General features: G+C 42.6%; 1 protein-coding gene across 1 annotated transcript in view; it reads left to right on the forward strand.

Moving 5' to 3' along the window:
- Positions 1-25233, forward strand: part of FNDC1 (fibronectin type III domain containing 1) — a 50205-nt gene that overhangs the window by 16217 nt on the left and 8755 nt on the right. The window contains exons 9-16 of the mRNA XM_037391826.1: positions 1170-1291; positions 3022-3133; positions 4066-4443; positions 9481-9546; positions 11458-11619; positions 13609-13839; positions 15212-15320; positions 24338-24417. Of these exons, the coding sequence (XP_037247723.1) occupies positions 1170-1291; positions 3022-3133; positions 4066-4443; positions 9481-9546; positions 11458-11619; positions 13609-13839; positions 15212-15320; positions 24338-24417 (1260 nt within the window). The remainder of the gene's footprint in view (positions 1-1169; positions 1292-3021; positions 3134-4065; positions 4444-9480; positions 9547-11457; positions 11620-13608; positions 13840-15211; positions 15321-24337; positions 24418-25233) is intronic.

A 25233-nucleotide genomic window follows, 5' to 3' on the forward strand; every position in this document is an offset into this window, starting at 1 on the left:
GCTTGCTTTCTGGCAGAATGTCTGCTGACCCTAAGTAGTGGAAGAGAGCGTCCGCTACACATCAGGGCGTGTCACCTATTGATTCCTCATGGAAAATCCCAGACAGTACCAGTGACTTTGCCAGGTAGAATTATTTCTTCTCCCTCCAGTGCATGGACATCCAAAACAGTATTGAGTAACCTGAGTGGTTTAGTAAATAACTTCTGTGCTATATGTAGATAACAATGTTTTGTTCAGTGTGGTCTCATTGTTATACAGTGAGGACCATGCAGCTGGGCTATTGTATTTGCTATGTGTAGAGGTCCACCAGCTTGCAGAGCTTTAAGATGGGAGTGGACCTTAAATAATACCATGGAGGATGAGATGCATGGCATGACAGAATAACAGGTTTCTCTAGGTTTCTCTGTGGAGTTTATATACCAGCTTACTGCTAGCCATGCCGTTGGGAAGTTAATAGCCAAAGAATGTTCTGTTAATAGATTTATGTAATTATTATTTTTAAGTTAATATCTGTTTTTCTGGAGGCAAGTCTCTCAGATAGGATGTGAAAATTGCTGCCCTTTCTGAGCTGGGGGGCCTGCAGCTCAGCGCTACTGCTTCTCTACTTCTGAGATGAGTTTGCCTCTGTGTAGCAGTGTTTTTTTCAACTAGAGAAGGAGAATCCTTCCTTTTACAGGTTAAAAAAATAAAAAGAAGGCAATTCCCATCCCCTCTCCTTTCAGTTTGTCACTTCAGCTTTATTTAAGGATAGAAATGAACAAGTGGTTTTGTTTAATAATGGTCTTCTCCCTCACCCCACTCTTTGAATGTTTACAAAAGTCACAAACATCTTAATGGCTGTAGTACCATCTAGAAATGTTGCCCTGCTTTCTTAAAAAAAACTAAGAGGGAATAAAGAGACCAAGCAAACATGGTAGAAACAAACCATGAGTGTTCAACGTCTTCAGAAGAAACCATTCCAGATGCTTATGTCAGCTGTGGGGATCTAACAGTGTCACCACAGTTTCTCCAAGCAGAAATAAAATGCCTGGTGTGCTGAGTGTGGTGAGGGCTTTTTCTGCTCTCATTTATGTCCAGATTGGTCAGAAAATGCATTTCTTTGCATTTTAAAATGTGGTTTGTAGGTTGCACAGCTTTCTTCAGGATAGTGTGTTTTCTTCTCTGTTCAGGTTACAATGGCAGACCTAATCTTACAACGAAAAATGGAAACGGAAATGGAAAAATAATGCCTGGTAATAATGGAAAACCAAGTGGACAGAGAGTAATCAATGGCCCACAAGGAACAAAGTGGGTAGGGTGACCTTCTCTCCAAATTCAAGATGCTGTGGCCTTTATTGTACTTACATTTTCATTAAGGAAAGAGAACAGTAGCCTCAGTCAATGAAGCTGTAAAAGTGAGGTCATACTTAGTGAACTATTTTCCACTGTTCCATTGAAATCTAATGACAGATTCTGCATTTCCTTATTAGAATGTTTTAAATGTCTGGTTTAAACCCTGATGGCTTGAATTTTCAAATATAGCAATACTTCCATAAACTTAGTATAACATTTTTTCCTCGAAGTCAGTGGGACTTACACTCCCCAGTGACTCAGGGCTTCTCTGCTGTGCAGTGTGAGTGAGGACTGCTCAGGATAGCTGCTGTGAAAGCTGTCTTCAGCAGGGCTTCTCCCAGACTTACACTCCAGGGAGAAGCTCATGAGCAAGAGTATCAAAATAAAAAGTTACTGCATAGGTGTCACAGTGCTTTAAAAGCACATACACAGGTATCTTTAAGCATTTCGCCATTTGTACAGACATGTTTCTACTGGTATTTTCAGAAGAGCTCAGATGCCATTGATAGGAAAGCCCCACTAGGTGCCTACATGCCCAGACCTTGTAGTTTAAAATCCTTTCCAGTGAGTTTATAACCAATCAATGCAGGGAAGGAACTGGTGTTTCCTGCATGTTTGCCCAAATGCTGAGCTGGAGGAGACTGTGAACAGCCTCTCAGGAATCACTACAGCTGCTCACACATGGCGTGACACATAAAAGACATTTATTTTATGGCCACTTCAGTCTTACCATTTGCATTAGGGGAACATGAAAAGGTGCATCAGGTATGTCACATTGAAGGCAGCCATTCTGAAAAGTATGCCCAAAGCCCTTTCAATAGACTTCCAGAAAGTGGGCTAGAAAGGTCCTTGTGAGGCTGTAGCACAGCTCTCTCTGCCTCATGAGAGGAGGGCATTGCTGCAAGCAGGATGAACACCTTGTAAAGCAAGAGGATCTGTGTCAACATCTGGGGCCTCCTGCTGCAGTCTTTTCCCCAGTACCAAATGTAAGTCTGTCTTGCCAGCCTGGAACTGATGCTCACATCCTCTTCCCAGTTTCCTCCCGGCACTTAACAACTTTTGCATTCGGTATTCAGTGTTCCTGTCTGTTACCTCAGGTTAAAACAGCATGCAATTCTGAATTGCATTTTGGGTTGACATAGCAATGAGAACTGGATTTTAACTGCGGTTACCTCTTGAATTCAATCCAAGCTGTCAGATTTGTTTTATGAGACCGAGTCTTTTCTCCTACCCCGATTAAAGTCCTAGCTACTTAGTTTTCACTGCTGTTTCAATCTAAATTAACTGGTTTAATTTTTCCTTTTCCTTTGGTTAGTAGACATACTTTTAAAAAATCCTGTCTTCAAAGGGACTCAGGGTCACACTCAAAGCAATATTACAGGAATCTACCTTAGGAGTTGCACAGCCCAGGAAAATCAAGGGATCTGCTCCTTTGCATATGAAAGCTACGGGAGGCATTATCAATACGGTTGTGCAACTCTGGAGCCCAGCTCTTGGGGATTTACTTTTTGCAGCAGTGATTTTTCAGTGATTGCTAGACAGTTAGTAACTCACTTTTAAAAATCTGTGGGTGTTGTAGCTCTTTCTATCACACTTGGCTTCTGAATTCCCCTAGGATTTCTGTTGCTGTGAAATTTCATTTCACCTCCTCTTGTGTTAGCTGAACTTGAGTCCATCTGTTGTTTTTAGATTGTAGATCTTGACCGAGGGCTAGTGTTAAATGTTGAAGGAAAATACCTCCAAGATTCCCAAGGCAACCCTCTCCGAGTGAAATTAGGAGGGGATGGACGTACAATTGTTGGTAAGTGACAACTTCCTTCTTATAGAAAAAAAGTGTCAGTTTTTGTGCATATGGTACAAGTCTTAGAGCTGTTGAATGCTTCAGGCATCCCCAGGTTCCATGCAAGTCACCTGGAGCTGCTTCTACCCCAGGTCTCCATCAGCCAGTCAGCACACTGCAGGACCTTGGGAGACTTTGGGGCATCCTGTGGGGCTCTGGAGTATGAGGCAGCAAGAATCACCCCGTGTCCATCTCACTTGTATCAGCATTAGAGCAGGCTGCAGGACTGAGCCGGAATAAGGATTGATGCTGGTTTATGTATTTGTATACATAGAAATAATTATTCCTCACCACTAGCACTGTACCAGCCATATACATGTGATTATTTTTTTTCTGAAACCAACCACAAATAGTAAAAACCCCTGTGTGTGATCTGTGAAAACACTGCTGTTTGCGTATCAGTCCATCTGTATAGATCTCTTGAATTAAACTGGTTGCCATGAATATTTGAAGTATCCAGAATCTGGCACAAAAGTTTATCTGCAGTGACAGCATCTCACCAGCTTATCCCAGTTTTCCCTTGCACATGTTTGACTTTAGGGAGTAGAATATGGATTCATCATACCTTTCATCAACATTTATGAGACTGACTCAGAGTGCAGGTACTGTCTGCATGTTGTGACCCTGAAGCGAAACCTCCCTGAAGTCCTCCTAAGAAATGTTTATCAAACAGTTGATAAGTGAACACTGCTGTGGTTTATCTGAGGTTCTTCTGAAGCATTTCCCATCTTCCTTAGTCATGGCTCTTTCCTAGATAACAACCTTCTTCTCCTTCAGCTTAGTTACAGGAGGCTGTAGTCACACTTTCTATCTATCTACTGTTGATAAATACGATGCTAAAAGCCTGAAATGGATTAATGGTGAGATTTTTTGGTTTTGTTCTTCTCTTCTAGATGAAAAGGGTGCCCCAATGGTGAGTCCTGATGGATTACCTTTGTTTGGACATGGCAGATTTAGTAAACCTGTAGCAAGTGCACAAGATAAACCAATAATAAGCCTTGGAGGGAAACCTCTGATTGGTCTTGAAATGATTAAGAAAACAACCACTCCCTCAACTACTACTACAACAATACCACCAACAACTACCACAACTACTACAACCACTACAACAACTGTTGCTACAACTACCACCACCACTCCTGAACCAACCACCACTGAACCACCCACCGAGAAACCCCCCCCTACCTGTCCTCCAGGCACCTATGGACAGTATGATGATGAGGGCAACCTGCTGTTGGGATTCGATGGCCTGCCAGAGTGCAATGCAGAAGGTAACTTCCTTTTGTGCTGTTTGAGCTTCTTTGGTTGTGCTGTTTGTACAGCGTGGTTATGCAAATATAAAGCAGCAAAGAATCTGCCTCTGAAGATTTTGGTCCATGTGATAAGGTAGGAGCTAAGATTAGAGCAGCTGGAGAAGTGTTTGGGTGTTACATGTTTTTTCCATTGGAAAATGTCAACTTTCCCCAAAGCTGAATTTTTTTTTGTGGAAATATGTTGATTTCAGAAAAATTCTTACCTTCTATTGTATCCAGTCTTGTCACATATATTCACGCATGTGAACACAAGTATAGGCAGTGGTTTTGTGGTCAAAGCACTCACATATAAGGAAGTCTTCACTGCAGTTCAGGCCAGGGAAGGACCTTAAAGCGCTATATATTTTGTCTATTTTGTGTTCATTTCTCACAATAAATTCTGAAAAAACTGTCTTTTGAGCCATGGTGGAACCAGCTTTTGCAAACTGAGATTCTTGTTCTCTTGCCAGCCCTCGGAGACAGAGATTGTGTAGCAGGAATGTAGCACAGCACGGATGAAGCTCGGGAAAGAGAACCCTGGCTCTGCATAGATAGGGCAGAGGGCTGTACACTAATTTCTTTCTCGTCTGAAAATGTAAAACAGTGTTGGTGCCTGTCATTATTTCCCTGTTGCAGTTATACAAATTTAGGATGTGGTGCCAAAATGAAATCCAAAGTAAACAAATATAAATGCACTAGAGTCTTTTGGCGTTGAGCCTGTTCCTACCACATTTTACCCTTTCATCTCTTGAATGTTGCATTGGAAACCAGTTAGCTGCTTATTTTGCAAGCCCAGATCAGGGAACACCATGGTAGTCCTTATCCTTTCCATTTGTAGGTAATTCCCAAGTGAGTCTACAAATGGGAAGTAGCAGCATGGCCATGACTTAAAACAACAAGTTGGCAGTGAGACATCTGCTAACTGCAGTAGCCAGTTTTAATGGGTAATGAAACGCCCTTACTTTCCCCCCATGCACCTGTATCTCTGAAGCCAAAGTGTAGATTTCCAAGTAGGCCATGTAACCATGGCCTAGGAAGCTGAGCTATCACTTTGAAGAGTGCAGAGATATGGAAAGATGTGGCTTCAGCAACTGACAGGGAGTCTAAGGATGGCGTCTTTGGAAAGGATCTCAGAAGCAGAAGACTGAAAATTCCCTTACCAGCTACCCTGGGTAAGTAACGAACCAGAGATGTCAGTGCCTTGTCCAGGTGGAATTTTTGTACAGGTGTTAATATTTACTGAGCAATTAGACCCATCTTTGACAGTGTGTATTTATAGAAGCGTGCTTGCATATCTACAATATTCATGGATATATGCACACATAAACATATGTATATAACAATGACTGTCATCGGTAAATATTTTTTTGAAGATTTTTTATTTTCCCTTTGGTGCTTTCATTGTTTCTTAATTGTATTTACAAAAGTGTTACAAATATTGTTACATATGGCTACCCTGGTATTTTCAAAGTTGCCTAAAAGGGACCATGATTTTTGGTAGAGTTAAGAGTCCTTTCCAATCACTCCAGTTCCTTTTAGTTACTTCTTAATGTAACTTATGTTACAGTTAAATGTTGCTTATATCCTGTAGTGTTTCCTCTTTGACCTGTGCGATTTGATGCCTGAAGGTTTTCTTCTGAGAATACATATTAAAAGAAGAGTAAGAGTTCATGAAATATGGCTGGGGTTAATCTGAGCATAGGCTCCAGAAGCTGGACAGCAAAAAGCTTTGCAGTATTATTTTTAGCAGAGCTGTGGGCTGGGGAATTTTCATGTGATTTTATGGACATTTAAAAACTCTCTGCTTGGGTTTTTTGCCTTCAACCAGATGGTCTTGCTGAGTCCTTGAACTTTGAGGCTTGAATGAAAACTAGTTTTTTACACAGGCTGCGTGTTCAATGAGAATGGCCCTTAAGTCACTCCTGAACTGTATGACATTTTGACACTGTCTGCAAATGCATCACAGTGGAAGACTGAAAAGACAAAGATGAGGCTGGATTTCTACTTCTCACCTGCTATATAGCTTGAGCAGTATTAGTCTCTACCTGGCAATTATGAAAGTTTCTCTGAAGAGTAATTATTAGGATTTTCTTGATTGCGTTTTTTTGTTTGTTTGTTTTTTTTTTCAACCTGGTGACTGGCCTCAACATTTGACAAACACAGCAAAACAACCTGCCTGTTCCACAGAGGAACTTGCTTGAAAAGGGAGCATCTTGGTGGTATTTATTTAATGATGGCTGGTTTTGTTTGACAAGTGCAGCGTCTATTTCAAGAGGAATAAACAACTACTACTTGAACTATCAAAGCATTTAATGCAGTTTTCCCTTGACCGTTTCCAAATCATATTTTTATGTTGTCTTTCCCTTTAATCTGAATCTGGAAAACACTCCAGATCATTTAATGAAATAGTTTTTCTGCCAAAGCTTGATATTTGTTGCTAAGTGCTTTACTCACAAACAGCTGCGGGCTGCAAGCGCCAAAACTCACCGCCAAATGTTTTACTTAGGCTTTGGCAAATTCGCTTACTCTCTGGCAGGATTTTTGCTCGACCCAGCAGAATTTATTGTCAACATTTCACTAGATTCAGCAGTCTTTAACTTTCAAGAAGGAGTTTGGCCACATAAGCATGATTTGTCAGTGAAATCAGCTAAACTTTTATCATGAACTCACAAGGAAAAAGAAGGTGAAGTCTTAACTACATGTTATGTGTGATAAAATTGAGTGATGGTTGTACAGTCTGCTGTCCTTACAGATGTCAAAAGACTATGGCAAGCAGTCATAGCAAGACAACCTCATTTGATACAGGCAGGGTTCACTGAAGAGCTGCAGCAAAGGGTGATGGAGCAAGCTGGAGAACTGCAGCTGGTGTGCGTACAGAAAATTATAAAGTGAGAGAACTTTTGGGAAGTACCCCATCGTCGCCAAGCCACAGCTGATGCTAAAAAATCACAGACAGTGAAGTAGAGGAGAAACAAGTACAAAAACAGAAAATAAAATTTGGTTTTGCTAGATCGTAGTAGGCCAAAGGCTGACTAGCTATTAGGTGTGAATGAGCTGATATCTGCCCATGAAAGACTTGAGATTTCTGTGCATCTGAGCCTTTTGTTTACTTGTATGTAGTCCAAGGTAAATGCATACATTATAGATGTTAGTTGGTGCTGGCCAACTATGGTGAGATCTGCAGAATTCAGCAAAGGATCTGCTTTGTCACTGACTACCCTCAGATAAGTCAAGTAGCTTCCAAGGGATCATCTGAAGAGTGGCTGCAGAAGTCTACCATGGGAAAATGTCAGGTTTTGCTATATGACAGTCTGAAGAATTAACCTATTTCCTGTGTTTTCAAAGCTTATTTTGCCATTAAAATCACTACTGTGTATTTAAAAGAAACTTATTGTAGTAGAAAAACATCAATCTTGTACAATAATTGTTGTTTCTAAACAAAAAAAATCCTCCAAAATGAAAATGTCATTCGGATTATATTTGTGAACCGTTTGACATTGGCAATTGAAATTTTGCATTGTTACTGACTGAGTAAAAATAACGTTATTGCATTCATATCAGGTGTTACAGGAACTTCCCAGCTTCCGTCTAGTATCCTGAGGTCAAAGCTGTCTTTCTCTTGTCTTTTGTTCACACACTGGCCTCTCTCCCAGCATTTAATTGAAGACTTCTGATTGTACCTGCAGTGGGTTCCAGCACAATGCTTTTGCTTTGTTTGCATTGCTTTTCATGGCTAATCTGAGCTTTGTGTACTCTTTGGCTTCTCTGAATAGCATGTGGAGAAATGCATTTCTCGGAGCATGCAGGGAAGTCCAGGATTCACAAGATGAGGTACTTGATAGTGGATGTATCTGGTGCTGTGTGTGTGACCTGTAGAGATACTGAGATAATATGTAGGGATAGGCACCTGGGAAGTCTGTGGATGCATTTGCGTTGGTTTTTGGGGTGAATCAGGAGAGTGTTTTCGATGTGCACCACACAATCATCTCTTCTTGCTATACTTTGTTTGCATCGCAGAGCAATCTCGGTGTGGACAAACTGAATTCCTGTTGGATAAAACTAAAGCAGAAGCAGTTCTTCAGGATGACATGTATGTGCACCAACCTGTAATGGGCATTCAGTCCTCAGGATCAGACTAGAGCTAAATAAAAGCCCGAAAAAATCCAGCACCAGTTACTTCATTCTCTAAATCCATTTCTTTTGGGCTGCATTACTTGCTAGCATAGATGTAGTCTGTAAATGTCATGGCTCTGTGGGTTGTTTGATTTTTATTCCCCTGCAAAAATATTTGAATAGAAGTGTTTAGTTTATTGGAATTGCTTGGTTGGTTTTTTGCATATAGATTTCTCATATTTGCTGCTCCTGAGACTATAAAGTTGTCAAATCCTGACCTGAGTGTATCATGGTTGCTAGCAGCCTGCTTTTGCTCCAGAGCTGCTCGGGCCTGGGACGGAGCTCCTGAAAGGTGCATTACTCTTGATTTTGAGTAGCAGCCCTTATCACAGCACTCTCCAAACTAGCCAGCTGCAACAAGGTCATTTAACATCTCACACCAGCACACTCTTCATACCTTCCACTCTGCTACGTCTCCTCACCCCAGCCAGGGCACGCTCCCTCTTCTCTTGCTTCTTCCTCAGCTGCTCTCTCTTCATTGCCTCTCAACCACTTAACTTAACCAGCCTCAGCTGCACCTTATCTACATCGGCCAACCCGCCACCCCTGAAGCCAGCCCACAGCTGTGTATTATCAATGGTAATTAACCCAGCTTCATTCCTCTACAAGCCCTGAACCCATTTTCCTCCAGAAAAACTCACTACTGCAGTTAGCTACTCACCTGTTATTCTGAATATGTTGAGAGGACTGTCACTGTGTTATCTGAAAACTAGGCAGTTATTTCTTTACAAGTCAACGGGCTAAAGATTTTAATTTTAAGCTTTATTCCAGAAGTATTTTACTGGGAGGGTGGACATGAGACCATTGAATTCTTATAGCAGTTTTTTCTTTCTCCTTCAATAGATACGTTCTCAGGACTGGATTCAGATGTGACAGCTACTCCAGAGGCATATGTGATATATGATGATGGTACTGTTTAACTTTAAAAGTCTATTGCAAGTGGCATGTTTGGGGTTGGTTTTTTCCCTGTCTTCTTTCCTTGGAATTTGGTTCAAGGGGTAGGGTTGGAGAATGAGAGCTTAAGCAAGCAGTGGTGAGCTGAAAAAGCTTTCCAGAGTCCTGCATCACATTTGAAGAGCAAATGCAACTGTTTCTGGGCATGAAAGTCCCTTTCTATCGGTCCTGCAATCTAACATGAACCTACTGCAGAAATAAATTACATTCAGAGCTTGGTCATACAGTCACTGCTTCAAGCCTAGATTTACTAGATTTACTTTCTCCAGCACAGTTTCTAACTCCAGCCCAGTCAAAGTCAATGACCTCTTCTAAAATAGAAAATCCAAATAATAACTGTGCCCTGGAAACTTGAAATACTGTAATTTTTAGCACTCTACAGCAGTGTGAATGTATTTGTTTGTCTTTTTTTTTTTTTTTTTGATGTGTAGTCTGCATTTAGACTATAAAACGTGCTCATACTGAATGAGATCACCTACATATAAAATAAATGATCTGCTGAATTCATGTGGAATTTAAAAAGGGGTTTTGCAGAGTTATATTCATGCCATTTTGATATTATAATCCAGGACACACAAAACTTGGCTGAAGAGGAAGCCTCAAGTCCCAGCATTTAATTATAAGTTTTCATAGGGAATGCAAATTCTCAGTTACTGGAACTAGCATTCACTTTCTGCCATCAGTGACTTCTGATGTTCTGCTCCTTTTAATCCTCAGATTCCTACTCCTGCCCCCGCATATTAAGCGGATAAGTACGGAACTCTGTTAAACTCAAAGCTTTTTAGTAGAATCTATGGCTCTAGAATAATAAAAGGCAATTTTTTTTGTGGATACAGTGCTGGGATCTTCAGTCAAACAAACAACAGAAAAGCATTTAAAAAGAGAGTGCAGCAGCTGAGAGAAAGATATCATAGACTTCTGTGCTTTTTATTCTGATCACTTCTTACTAAGGCCACCATTTAGAATGTGGAGAGGAGAGGATGAACTGAAAACTGCACAGGTCCTACATCCCATGTTCTCTACATCTCCATAAAAACGGAATATCCTTAGTGCACAGATCTTTTCCCAGGCCTCCCCTTAGGTGCAGGTGACCTGCAGAAGACAAATGCTTCAGCACTTCAAGCAAAAAAACACTCAAAGCCATGAGCCGAGTCCCACAACCTGCAGGAGGACACAGCAGGGATGTCAAGTGCTTCTTTCCCTTAATTTTGTGTCAGTCTGGCAGTGCAGTAGTTTTTCAAACAGCACTGGATTTAGTAGGACTGAATGTCAAGGAGGACTGAATATCAGGAGGTTTATGTGGGCTAGTTTTCCTTCCCTCATGGTGCTAATGGAACCATGAGTGGCACGTACAAGACTCCATGCCTCTTAAGTTGCAGGAAAGTTTGACAGTAGTGTGAACCAGCTCCAACATTTTTGAATAATAACACAGAGATTTCTTAAAAAGGTGGTTTTTTCACTCTCTTATCTCCTTCCTTTGGCATCTGAGGGCTATGGCTGAATAGTCAGTTACTGTGCTGTCTTCTCTTGGGGGTTGTGAGGGGAGGTGACAAATAAAGCCCATTCGGGATATTGCTGTATGAATACATTTGTTCATTGCCATCCTTTTTAACTGTGTGAGTGAGGTCTATGCAACAACTTTAGTATTCTAAGGCAAAGACTTTGTGCTCACTGTCCATCAGTTTGGTAGAAACCCTTGCAAGACTGAGGTGTGACCAGCCCTGACTTAGGAGTGTGTGGCAGCTAGGGCAGGGTGCATGGCACTCCTTTGGGACTATGGCTGGTGACAGAAATATTTCCCTTCTTATAGTTAAGCAAAAATAGCATGAAACAAGCTAACATTTTAATCTTCTGTTTCCTCTGAAGACTACGAATTTTTTGAGAGCACTTTGCCCCCAACTACCACCACTGTCACCACCACAACCGCTTCTACTACAACAGAATTGGAAGTTGACTATCCGGAGACTAGCGTTGTTGGCACCGGCCCTGTGTCAGAATATGATATTGCTGGGAAGAAGCGATTCACTGGTGAGGATGTCCTTTGTTTTATGTAGCTTACTACTTGTGCTGCAAAGAATTCTTTTTCTAGCAAGGTCAGCCCTTAAGCTGAGACTGTTATGCAAATATGTCCAACAGAGTAGTGTGTGGTCCTTGTAAAGGCTGCCACCTGGGAAACCCAAACAGCAGGACTTTGTTTCTGGTTCCAGTGCTTGCATTTCTGTGTGTGGACCAACACTGATTTTACTGAAGCAGTGCAAACCTCTGTGTACTCTGTCAGTGTAAGTGTTCTGCTGGGTATTCTGCATTGTGTTTGGTTTAGTTGAAGTCATTAAGAGAGTAAGAGTATCTGCTCTGGTGCTCAGTTCGGCTCAACTGCATCATTTTAAGTTTGTACCAGTAGTTCAATCAGTGCGTCTCCATGCAGGTGTGAGTCTTCCTCTGGGAGACTCGATTCTTTTCCACTGACCTTTGCAACCCCAGTGGTTTTACCCACCTTGTGCAAGTATATATGTCAAGGGTGTGCTTCAAGGTCAAGGAATGCATAGTATTTTGGGTATGAACTTTCCAAAAGGTAAACCCAATAAAGATAAATTTGACTTTGCTATCTGTATCTTTGCTCTGTAGAAGGAGCTTGGTGAAGGAATTCCCAATACATTGACATGAGCCATGAGGCTGGCCCCTGTGTATGTGAGCCATTCAAGCGTGTAGGTGGGTGTTGCAGCTCTGACTTTATTGCTGCTCTGCTTCTTTGTCAGAGAAGCAACTGGGGGCCAGACCAGAGGGATTTGGAGGTGGCAGGGCAACACATTCCAGCCTTCACCCCAGACTAGTGCCTCCCCTGCAGCCCTTTACAAACCTCTGGCATTTGAACCGAGGTCAGGTCAGCTGCTGGCTCACCTGGCATTTCAGATGGGAGTTCAGGGGATGGAGAGTCAGCTTTGACTCATGTCTTGCCTTCCCTTCCAATATCCACAAGCTTCACGTGGCTTAGTGTGGAGTTCTGCTGCTGAGTAAAAAATTGGTTTTATATATGCCAAGACTTTCCAGTGCATCTTCAGTTTCCCTGTCCAAACAATTTCATGATGTTTCTATTCGCCTCTCTCACTGACAGTGCTCCTTGATTCATTTAGCTGGAAAGGCTAAAATTAACTTCATTGCAAGATCTGGAAAGAATCCCTTTAGGGCATGAAATCCAATAAGATAAACCAAGAAATGTTGGTTTATGAACATTTCAAGGCACTAGGGAAATAATATTACCATTCAATGAATTGTATTATTGCAACTGAATAAACATTTCCAAAGCAAGTTTTATAGTCCTTTGAATGTTACAGTAACTTTTAAGGCAATAAAAAGATGGTTTAATCTTTTCCTGAACTGAAGTGCAATTCCAGTCAGTAAAAGCTTTTAAAAATAGAAGTTACAGGTTGGGAGCACATGCCTATAAGGTAGGGGACTCATGACTCCTGGTACCTTAGTACCCAGGGGACCACAGCAATAATCCCTTTGTTTAACCTGTTTGGACTTCACCTTGGAATTACTCTTCTTGTTCCCTCTGTTGTTTCACTCCAGTTTCAGGATATTTGTGTAAGAACAAACCACTTAGACCTGTAAAGTCTTAGGCAATCTAAGGCCCTGGCAGGGATCTGTTCCCACATGTGGAAAGGCAGAGTTTGGGTGACATTTTCAGCCCACCTTCCAGAGCAGCTGGAGGTAGCATGCAGGGGGTCCTGCAGTCAGACCACGCTCTTCTGCCCCTCATAGCAAAGACGATCCTTCTGTCTTTGCATAATTGAGTACAGGTGGGAGTGTGGGGTATCCCATTCCCCCTGCTTATCAATCAAATTGAGTGTTACATGATTTGTTGCCAGCAATGAACTGTCTCTGAGCTGGAAGGTGAGGAATTTTAAAATGCATCACAAAACTTGACTCTTCTTTTCAGGAAATTGCCAGCCTGCGTGCTACTCTGCAGTACCTCCAAACTGCTAACTAAACATCACCCGTCCCTGTCTTTTCCAGCTCCTTATGTGACCTATCTCAATAAAGATCCAGCAGCCCCCTGCTCCTTGACAGAGGCCCTGGAGCACTTCCAAGTGGACAGCCTTGATGAAATCATCCCTAATGACCTCAGAGAGAAAGATCTGCGTCCCCTGAAAGCCCCTCACAACATCACTGTTGTGGCAGTCGAAGGCTGTCACTCCTTTGTCATTGTGGACTGGGCCAAACCTGCTCGAGGAGACATGGTAACAGGTACTCTCCCGAGGGTTGCCCACCTGATGGGGCAGTGGGGAAGGGGGAAGTTTTCTTAAATGACCTTTTTTACCTTAAACTGAGCCAACAGTGCCTGTAGTTCTCACTCCTCTACAATTTCTACAATTTTCTGAGGGAGTGAGAAAGGTCCCTCTGTCATCCCTCAGTGCCAGACTGACCAGCCCATGTTGGTCCAGATATCTCAAAATTTTGGCACTGATTTTGTGCCAGTGGTTCTGAAGGCACCGCTTCTTGCCTGGGTAGTAACTGTGAAAGCGCTTTGCTCAACTCAGCTCTTCTGCTGCCAGGTAGTACCCCAAGCTCTACCACAGGCACCTCCAAAGCCTGCCTTTGGAGCATCTGTCACATCACCTTCAGTCTGCTCCGAGCAAAGGCGGCTGCATGGCTGGACCTGGTCTAGGTCCCGCCTGGCTGTGAGCGTGGCTACAGGAGCTATCTGCCTATAGAGGGGCTTCTGGCTTGGCAGTCCACTTTTTTTGTAGGAAAAGAATGTATGAGCTCATTATCTCCAGTGGAGTCTGTGGCCCAGGCTACGCTTACCTTTTTTAACTGAAATTTTGCTCAAATATCAGTCTGACAAGCGAGGTTCAGGGATGGGTAGGATGTTGAACAAATGTATTAAATTAGATCTCCTCTAATGTCTTTAGACCTTTTGAGAGCCAGAGAGAAGCCCAAGTGACTTTGAGAATGAATCTCAAAAGTTGCTGCAAAACCACTGGAGTAAATAACCAAAATATTTTAGAAATTAATCAACCCCTGTTTGTCAGTGGACCTGAAAGATCTGAAGTAAGCATTGGAAAAGGCCACTGCTTGGTGCTAACGTCCAGTTTTTGAGGAGCCTCGCCCAGCTCTGCAGCTGATAGCCTTGGCAGCAGGGTGGGGAGATGGTGGAGCCAAAGCAGCGATAATGGTTGGGAAGGGAGAAGGTAGCGCTTGAACAGGCTATGTCATGTCTGTCCCATAGCATTTGATTCTTCACAGCTGTTGATCCAGTACCTTACTGAACACAGTTCATAACTTTACTTTTTTTTCCCAAAAATTATCCTGGTATTTCTAACTATTTTAATTTCTGCCCAGTGTACCACTTAAAACAATGAATGGGTTGCCTCTATCATCTTCTTGCCTTCACTGTGTTTTAAGTCGGAATTTGCACCTCAGTACCATTCTCTGATGTAATGCTTCATCATTATTATCTAATGGGATTTTCTGGGAGAGTTAGGCATCAAATCTTTCATATTCAAAGCTGCTTCCACTCCTTTAAACTAATAAAATCTACTACAATACCTAGGGATATAATTTATTTAAAATTTATTTAGGATTGTCACAATGATTTTTTTATTCCTGTTTGCAGGCTATCTGGTTTACAGTGCCTCCTATGATGACTTTTTGAAGAATAAGTGGTCAACCAGGACTGCAGGGTCTACTCATTTGCCAATTGAGAACCTGAAACCAAACACACGGTAAAGATTTGATCTGCTCTCCTTCAGTTCTGTTAGGGAACTAAAGCAAATTTTGAGAATTGTCAGTTGTTTTTCTTGGCCTTAGTATAAATGTTTACATCTGATCTAGATTTTACTAATTCTGTTTGGCAGCAAATTGTTTTATAAACCACAAAGCTTGCTTACATTATATCTTTACCCTATTAACCCTGGAGCAGATGACTGTGTGTACATGCATACAGTCTTTTTGTATATTAAACCACATATCAGTAACAGAGAAAATCTTATTTTTAAAATGCATTTTTCTAGTCTTAGCATAACTGAATCAAATTTAGAGGGGAAGAATATACTAAAGTGTATGTTTGGTATGATGTGATGTGGCCATTCCCACGTAATGGTGTGGCCAAGATTTGACACCTAAGGCTGGTGGGGAGATGTGCCACTCTCTGGTCTGTTTTTGCTGTGTGTTCACATGACTTGTGCTGGAAGAGAAGGCTTGGTGGTATATGATGAGGCTGTGGCAGTTGCTCAGAAGTCAGTTTGGCAGGAGCTTTAGATCTTTAGCTTGCAAAAAATCTCACTGAAATGGCAGAACAAGAATGCATGCTTTGCGTGATATTAGAATAATTAATGGCAATTGGGTGGGAAGTAAATGGCCACAAAGGGAGTACATTTAAATTACTTCTTTTGACAGATGCTCAGTGCATCTCATAGTTTCCTCCCGAATTCTGAGTCCAAAATACTTTTGGTGCTGCCTTGGGTTGGGTGATTGCTCTTCACTTGCATGACTACAGTCTCTTAGACACTGGTGACAAGTGTTGCTCACATATTTGGTAACACGGGAGGTGCACCAGGGTTTTGGGCTGGGACTAGCATACCTCACTTGATGACAAGCTACAGATCAGAGCATCCCCTCCTAGGACAGGCACATAGGGATTGTGCCAGGGCAACACAGAAGAGAGAAATGGTGCCACCTAAAGTACCTTTTCTTTCCAAGATGATTTAAAGAAAAAATGAAGGTTCTGTGGATTAAAAGCAGTTGATTGAGAGCCTCAACCTAGAAAACAGACAATTGCGTATGACCTTTATCTAAAATCTTAACAGATTAAATAACAAAACAAGATAAATAAATCGTGAAAAGTGAGTATAGATAGCATTTGGGTCTTAAATATAACCAGACATTATTTTTTCTGACTTCATTGCAGTGCTTCTCCACACAGCCTTGACTATAGCATAGACTCACCCACACTTTGCCCCTGCAGCTGCTCCTGCTGATATCCTGAGATACCCAGGCACCAAGAAGGGAAAAGGGGATGCTGCTGCCCTGTCTCCTCTCCACAGATTTCCCTCTGGCCAAAGAGTTCTGAGGACATGGCATCTCTTTGGGAGAGCCAGCACTGGATCAACTTTAGCACCAGTTCCTTAGGCAGGTGCACCATGGACGTGTCCACCAGAGGACACCTGCAGTGCCAAAGATACAGGAAATCAGCAAGCAGAAAGGATATGGAGAGGCAGGGCAAGCACATACAGGACACCCAAAGAGTTAAACCCCCAGAAATAAGATGTTACAGGAGAAACTTTGTGCCATCTTATCCTCTCCTATTGTGTCTACAATGCTGTCAGTCACACACTTCATGAGGCTTTTTCTTACATATCCAAGAGATAAAAAAGGCAACCTGTTCTGAAGATTAATAGTCTAAAATTCAGTGCAAGTCCATTAGAGTGGTTCATGACATGTTAAAGCAATATTACTTGCACAGTAGAGAACTGCAGTTGTATGCTTTGCATCTGTTAGTGCCCTTGTTATAAAACATCATTGTTACAAATGTATGAAGGGAGGTATGAGACACCATATCTGTGAGTTTCACCTGTTATAACAAGATGGAAGAGGTCTGAGTTTTCCTAAACTCTGTTCCTAGATAGTCAGGGAAGCGGGTGCAGACCCTCCTGCCTTTGTATGTCCATGTCCTTGTGACCTGAAGACACTCTTTCCTTAAATCTCTCTCCACCTGCTACTACTCCCAGTTCCTGTCCCCACATCCCAGACTCCTGTATATCCCCAGCCCTTTTCCCCCACACCACTTTTTGCTCCTCCACTCTCACCCTGTCCCACATGCAGGCTGGGAAGGCATTGCCTGTATGCCTCAGCTTCCCCTGGCTGAGGTCCTCCGTCTCTTGTTTCTCTGCCACTTCCACCTTCAAGCTCCTCACCTCTTCACTGTTTTCAGTCATGTCTCCCTCTCCTGCTGCCCCAAGAACAGTGTTGAAGGCCGGTGATAGTGATAGCTCTCCACTTCTTGTGCCCAGCATCTCCAGGGCTCCAGGTCATTGCAGTGAAAGCCCCCAGGAGCCCTGCTGCCACTGTGCTGGCCACGCTCGGTGCAGGGGAGTTGGTGGGAACTGAGCTGCCAACCTGTGATACCTCTGCTGAGACGTACATTAACTCCAGGCTTCAGAAGGTCACAGTTTATCTGTATTTGAATGGACTTCTGTAGGAACAGTAAGGTTATAGGTTCATGCATCTCCACGAACCTAGTAAGTCGAATGCTGAATATTAAGGTTCTGTTTTCAAGCAGGGAAGTTCAAGCAAGTGCTGTCTGTTTCAAGCATATTATTTCCCCAGCAATTTACTGAAGAATGGTATAATCCATTGGCCTTTGTTGTATGTTCTGTGGAGGCAATAAAAGCTTCATGTGGGGTCTGTATTAGAGAGGGAGGGTTCTTTACAACAGAGGAAATGTTTCTATTGGCCAGTCTCATTTACATTCTCCAAATCCACAGACTGAGTTGGTTGCATATTTTTTGTCTTAAAAGTAACTCCCTAACCACTGGGAAAAGACCCATGCCTAACTAAGAAAATATGGCGTGAAATCTGAAGTTAGTCTAAAAATTGTGTGTTTGAGTTGTTAGTGCATTTTATGAGAAATCTCTAAGTTGGATTTACTGTATGCAGATGCTATTGATTTCTGGGTGTCCCATGAGGGGCTATTGGTGGTGTAATCTTGCGGCATGCACAGCGTATCAGAAATGGGTTGGCATCTTGGCAGAAGTAGCCCCAGAGAAGATTTGAAGCTGTCAACATATCCTGGAAAACATCTGCTTGGTGTTTAGGTTTTACAAACAAAATGGAAGTCTATGTTTAACCCGTGTCATAAGTTTTCTTCCAAGGCCAGGTCTAACCTCATTTGAGAAGTGTTTTTCCATTTGGAAAACTCTGGTCAGCTTCAATGGGCACAGGAGCTGCTTCCTTGTGACATGTGAATGTAAATGCTAAAATTAACTTGAACCTTACTAAATCTTAAAAACAGCAGACCTGACAATGTCCCTTCCCTAACCTTAATTCTCAGCCATCATAGAAAACTGATGGAAAGAGCTGGACAGCATCTGCTCAACCACTAAATCCAGTCTCCTGCAGTCACAAACATTATAAGCCTAATTGTAAATATTTCAGTCTCCTTCTTGAGCATGGGTAGGCTTTTTCCTGCCTTTTTACAGGAAAGCTGTGTCAGTGCCTGATGGGAGTGCCTGGATAGTCTCATAATTTAAAAAAACCCTGTCCTTTAGCACCATGTCTCCATGTGTCATCAAATCTTCTTCCCTGTCCATTTGAGTTTTGTTCCCTCCAGGGATATTTTGATCCCACGGTGCCTGCTACCAATTCCATTGTTATACAGAGCCGTTCTGGTTTCAGCTGGGACAGAGTTAATTTTCTTCTTAGTGGCTGGTGCAGTGCTGCGTTTTGGATTTGGTGTGAGAACACTGTTGGTGGCACACTGATGGGTTCGGCTGTTGCTGGGTCGTGTTTATACTAAGTTAACAACTTTTCAGTTTCTCAGGCCCTGCCAGCGAGAGGGCTGGAGGGGCATGGGGAATTGGGAGGGGACACAGCCAGGACAGCTGACCCCAGCTGGCCAGAGGGATATTCCATACCATGGGACATCATGCTGAGTATATAACCTGGGGGAAGAGGAAGGAAGTGGGGGGATATTTGGAGTGACTCTGTTTGTTTTCCCAAGTAACGGTTACGGGTGACGGAGCCCGGCTCTCCCGGGGATGGCTGAACCCCTGCCTGCCCATGGGAAGTGGTGGATTAATTCCTTGATTTGCTTTGTTTGTGTGTGTGGCTTTTGCTTTACCTGTTAAACTGTCTTTATCTCAACTCCATGAATTTTCTCATTTTTCCTTTTCCGATCCTCTCCTCTATCCTGACGCGGGGGAGTGAGCGAGCAGCTGTGTGGGGCTTACTTGCTGTGCGGGGTTAAACCATGACAAAAGCATTTCATAGGTGGCTCCCAAATAATTGCTCAGGGCTCATGACTGGATCTTCTAGCTCTGGGGGCCAGATACACTGAAAATTTCTATTTCCTTTGTGTATCTCCATTAAAGCAAAGCTGCCGTATTGTCCAACAAGCAGCATCAGCCGCAGCTGGCTGCTGTGTATCACCAGAGCAGCACAAAAGAGGTAAGATGTCAATGAAACCTTTGTTCTGTGCAAGTGGTAGACCTGTGTGGTCCATACCTACCTCACACCAGCTGTGGAGGAAGCTCCTTTTCCAGCTCTGCGCTAGTGTCTTACTATATTTGTTGTAAGTATTCATGATGGATGTAGTGCTAAGCCATTTTTGATGGAGGGAGACACTTTGCACTAGCCTGTGAATCTGCAGGCAGCTAAATTACGTGTTTTTCTTCTGAAGGGATGGTGCAGTTGTAGGAGGAGAGTTTCAGCCCCTGCTGCCCTCTCCATGTGCTCATGGGAGGAAACCTGCCTGTCCTTCCCAACCCCTTCCAGCCTTTTATTCCCCTCATCCACTGATCCTGCTGGATCAGCTCATCTCCTCCCCTTCCTGGACAGCGTGTGTGTCTCCCTCCCAGACACCAGGTCAGGCAGGCCAGTTCCCCTCCTGCAGGCAGCAGCCTGTACCCTCTGCACACCCATCCTGGCTCTCAGCCAGTGCTGATGGAGGTGCAGCAGCAGGCATTGCACCATTCCCGTGGCTGGCTTGTGGTTGCGGTGCTATGGCTCCTGCCCTGCCACCTGCAGCGCATGCAGATGGTGCCGCTGTGCGTCCCACAGCTGGCTGGCATGCCACCATCTCAGCCTGCCACTGGACAGGGTGTGGGGCCGGGGGTCCGTGCAGGCATGCCTTTGGAGAGGCTGGAAAAAGGATTTTACAGCTAATTTTTTTTAAAAAAACCAGCTGCTTCCCTAATTAGTATGCTGAGTGATTATCTCAATTTGTGGCTGTGAGTACGAGCTATTTAATTCAAACAGAAAGGAGACAACTTGAATTAAGTCATAAAATCATTTTGCTCTAAGTGACAGGTATGGTGATACAATTAGTCATAAAGTCTAAGTGAATAAAAATATTACATAGTCATTGCCCCATTAGAGTCTACTATGTCCTTTCTTGTCATGTCAGGAGCAGTGGTATATAAAATCTCAAAGGAGGTTTATTCTTAGGTGGAAAAGCTTTTTTCTTGTGTGTATTGAAAACGAACAGTGAACAGTATTGCATCTGTTGCCTTCTGTGCCTGTCAGTAACAATTCATTGCAATTCTGCAATGCAGAAAAAAGGGTACTCAAAGCATGATGAATTTATAAATTACTTTTTTTTCCATTTTTGTTCATGTATTTATGTGATGAAGAACAGTTTAGTTATACTGATTTGAGATTTTCTGGCAAATTCATCAGCTGAAGGATTCTGACTAATGAAAACGTCAGATGTTTGGACCTAGAAAGGCTTTGGCAATTTCTTTTTTGTTTGTCATGTCTGAGAAAAAATATATCCTGACTGCATTGTTTTATTGACATTCTTAATACAGCAATCATAGCATCATCTATGTTTAAATCACAGGTCAGCAAGTCATGAGACCTGGCTCTCTTTCTGGCACAGCTAGAAGCTTCTTGTGTATATAAAAGCTTAGGAATTAATTTTCCAGTTTAGCAAAGAAAAATGTACTCATAACTTCATCCCTGTTTTTTTCAGACAGGCAACTTGAACAAAGATGTGTCCCAGGCGGGCTTCTATGTATGTATCAGGTCACCTGCACACGTGGTTGACCTGATTGCATAGGTTATCAGTTCCTGCTTTTTGCATTAGAAAAACCTGCATGTTTTTCCCCGCTTAAATAGGTGCGCGATGTTCTTGGGCTGCTCTCTTCTATTTCAGATGTGGATCATCGCACTTACGTATCTCACGGGAATGTTCTGAAGCTAGCATTAATGCACACAGATTAAGTGCATTGAAAGGGTTTTTCAGAAGGTGCAACTGTGTCTTAATTATACCTCTTTGGAAGCAGTGTGAAGACAGGCATCTATAGGGATGTTTTCACTGTGCTTTAAAGCATTATGGAAAAGATGTGGGCTGTAAAGATTTTTCTCCTGCTCTTCTGAAGTAGTTAGACCAAGTGCTGGGCTAAGTTAGTACAGCTTCGTACTGTGTTGTGGCTGTTTCAGGAGCCAGCATGAGGAATCGCTGCCCTGTGGTCAGGCTTGTGCCACTGGCCCCTGCCTTGATGCAGGTGAAGGTGCAAGTGGGTGACAGAGGTGTGGATGGATGCAGGTGTCCCATGAGAGCATTGGCAACTCAGGGGATTAAAGCAGTTCTCAGGCTGCCGTGCTCTGCTCAGGTGGCCAGAAGTAGAGGAGCATACGGGAGGCTTTTTGCCTCCCCTGTCCTCTTTCTCCACTCACGCTAAACACTCAGAAGCTGTGGTCAAGAGCAAGAGGATTGTGCTAGGCATGAGCAAAAAGCATAGCCTTGCTAAATTGCGCTACTTAATGTGGTTTCTTTTTGCCACAGTGTGTATCTTTTAAAAAAAGCTGTGAGTCATTTGTGAACGTTGTGTAGTCATTAATTACAGGCAGAATTGGCTGCAGAAAGCAGGAGTGAAGCTGGTTTCTGGTGTCAGCTGTGGGACACAGCAGGGACAGGGGACATGTTCCCCCTGCAGGGGTGGGAATGTGTCCCACAGAGGGTCTGACCATGCATGCAAGTGCTCCAGGTCTGGCACAGATAGGAGGTAAATCTCATGCCATGGATGAAGCCCAGAATATTTCGATTCCTGTAGTTTCCACATTGATCTCACCAAGAGGACCCGTCTGTAATTGTTTTGGAGTGAACAAGAAGATGTCCTGGCATGTACCCTGGAGATAACAGTCTTGCTTCACAGCAAAACCTCGTGTTCACATGACTGACACCCTCCTGCTGAAGAAATGGATGTTATTCGCATGCCTTTTCAGCCTTTTCATAGTGATTGGTTGGATTTCAAGGCAAAGCAGATCACTTTGCATGGAAAAAAGGCATTCCTTTTAATGAAAAAAGGTAGTCACCTTTGCCAAAGGGCTGGTTCGACCAGCCCCCCTCTGGTTTGTTGTAGTGAATAGCTTTGTATGTGCTTAGGTGTGCTTAGGCCAAAGAGGGTCCTTTCAGGAGCAACCTCCAGGATCTGCTCTGTGGCTAAGTCCTTGGGGAACAGATACATCTCATGGTACAGGACAGTGGACACAATAGAAATTGAGTGGCAGACTAAACCACAACAAAGTTCTTGCAACAGGATTGCATTGAATTTTCCTTCTGCCTGGTAGGCTGTAAAGCACGAGCATCTTATGTGACATTAAACCACGTTACGCACTTGCAACAACTTACGTTGCAAGGGCCACTGTCAGCTCTTGTGGACAGAGAGAAGACAGGGGAGTGAAGTTTTTAATGTGGATGGTGTCCACACTTGGTGCAAAAACTGCACCAGGTGACAATAGCTGCCAGGGACATCAGACCACCTTTGCTATGAACCACACTCTCTCAGCCCAGCATGAGCCATGCAAGCAGAGCAACACCGGCAAGTTTCTGTGCAGGATAGGGAGACTTTTGCCACCAAGAGAAGCCTGATGTTTTTAATGGGGCAGGCTCACTTTCACCAGCTGAGGAGCATCAGGCCTGCCACTCGGATGGGGCATGGCCGTGGGAGGTAATTCTGTGCCCAGTGCCAACCATCGCTGCAAGTAAGCGCTTGCTTTGTTATGTGAATTGTCTATGGAGATGTTGGATGATTTGGATGTTTTGGAGATATCTGCTTTTGGGATGAGAGGCTCAATCAGGATCTAAATTCTATGTTGATATTACAGAGGCGCAGTAATTTTTTTTTTTTATTAATTTCTTTACAAGAATGGAATTTAGCAAGCAGGCAAAAAAATCCAAAACAAACCTAAACTCAGGCACTTTAAAAATGCTGTGCTGGAAATTTTTACAGTAATCTTCCATTCTAATTGGTTTCTGCTGGACTGGATACAAAGATGAAAGGGAAAGAAGAAAACATTAATCTGGGGAAAAAATATGTCAGGGTAGGCATCAACTAGAAATCATTGTATTTGAAATGAACAAAATATGTGCTTACACATATTCTTCTCTAGGGGTGAGGATAATTTTGCTTCTGTCGAGCAAATAATGGAGTTCTAGTGGCAAGTCATGAGTCATGTGCTTCGAGTTAAGCTTGTGATTGAAATACTTTGGGGGAATCAATAAGGCTACATGCGAAGCTTTCTCATACTACTCAAGTACTGTGATATTAATGCTGCTAGAGGTCAAATGCTGCTAGAAAGGTCAAAAGCTTAGCTTCTGATCTCATATAAATCTGATCCGCTTTTAGTTTGCAGTTTACACCACTGCTTTCATAGGAGTTAACGTGGTTTAAAACAGTTTGTGAGATCAGAATTTAATTTCCTTGCAACTTTTTATTTTAGTCTATTGCTATTGGTTGTTTTATATAAAGTAGGTGTAGTTGTGTGTGGTTTGTGGACAGGGATGATACAAATGAATGATCCAAAAATATGCATGGGAGCAATTGCAAAAAGAAGAAATTTATCTGTAACAGCCAGCTCATACCTGGCTCAGTATCCAACTCCATTTAACGCAAAGGACACCTGAACTCAGCGAAATTCTGCTGGTTTGGTTCTCACCTGGTCTTAGTATTATTTATAAATTAGTCATTGCATTGGAATCAATGTTTTAATCTTATTTTCCCCCTCTTTTTCTTTTCAGATATTATTTTAAAGTTCAAGCAAAGAATCCCTTTGGTTATGGACCTGTTAGCTCTTCAGTCTCGTTTATCACAGAATCTGGTATGCTTTGCTTTTTATTTTCATCTCAAAACTGAATTCCTAATAATAGATGTGGCAGGGCAATGACTGAAACCGGCACAGTAATAGTGGTGATTATCCTGAACTTGCTGCTTTGAGATTTCTTTTTTTATGGTTAATTATTTGTTTTCTGTAATGGTAGGAAAATAATATGCAATCCTAATGCCACTGTGAAAATATAAGTGACATTAAAGTGAGCTTCAGGGGAACAGGAAGTTGAATTTGAAGTACAAAAGACTATTAATGTTCAACAATACAGAAGCAATGGGAAGTTTAATGTCTTTGGTAGATTGACCAAACAGTTAGTAAATTAGCTTCATAATTGTGAACAGCTGAACAGTTGGAAGCGGTTGTCTCTGGAACAAATATAGGAAACAATTGTTCCATCAGACGGGCAAAGTTCTCCGTTCCGTTTTTGACAAGGCATGCTGCTCTTTCATAGGGCTAATAGTGCATTCAAGAGCAACACCCTCTTCTAAAAATAGTATGTTAAATGAGCTATATTTACCCATGTCGTCGTCTTCTACTTCTTCTTCTTCTTGTTCCATTGAGCCAGAGGCCAATGACTCCACTGAATAATAAAGAACGAATTTTTCAGTCTTTACTTGAGCGAAGATTCGTTGTCTCTTGAAACTTTGCCCTTTTGATGACATGGGGTTTATGCAGTCTCTGCCTTTGCTCATTTGACTTCACCCTGTAGTGCTTGCTTCAGCAGCTCTGTTAAGAACCATGGAAATAAGTCTTCACAGAAGGGAGACAAAAATGCAAGATAAGTAAATGGTCCTGCATAACATACTC

The sequence above is a fragment of the Falco rusticolus genome, chromosome 6 (genome assembly GCF_015220075.1).
Source record: "Falco rusticolus isolate bFalRus1 chromosome 6, bFalRus1.pri, whole genome shotgun sequence".
Classification (NCBI taxonomy): domain Eukaryota; kingdom Metazoa; phylum Chordata; class Aves; order Falconiformes; family Falconidae; genus Falco; species Falco rusticolus.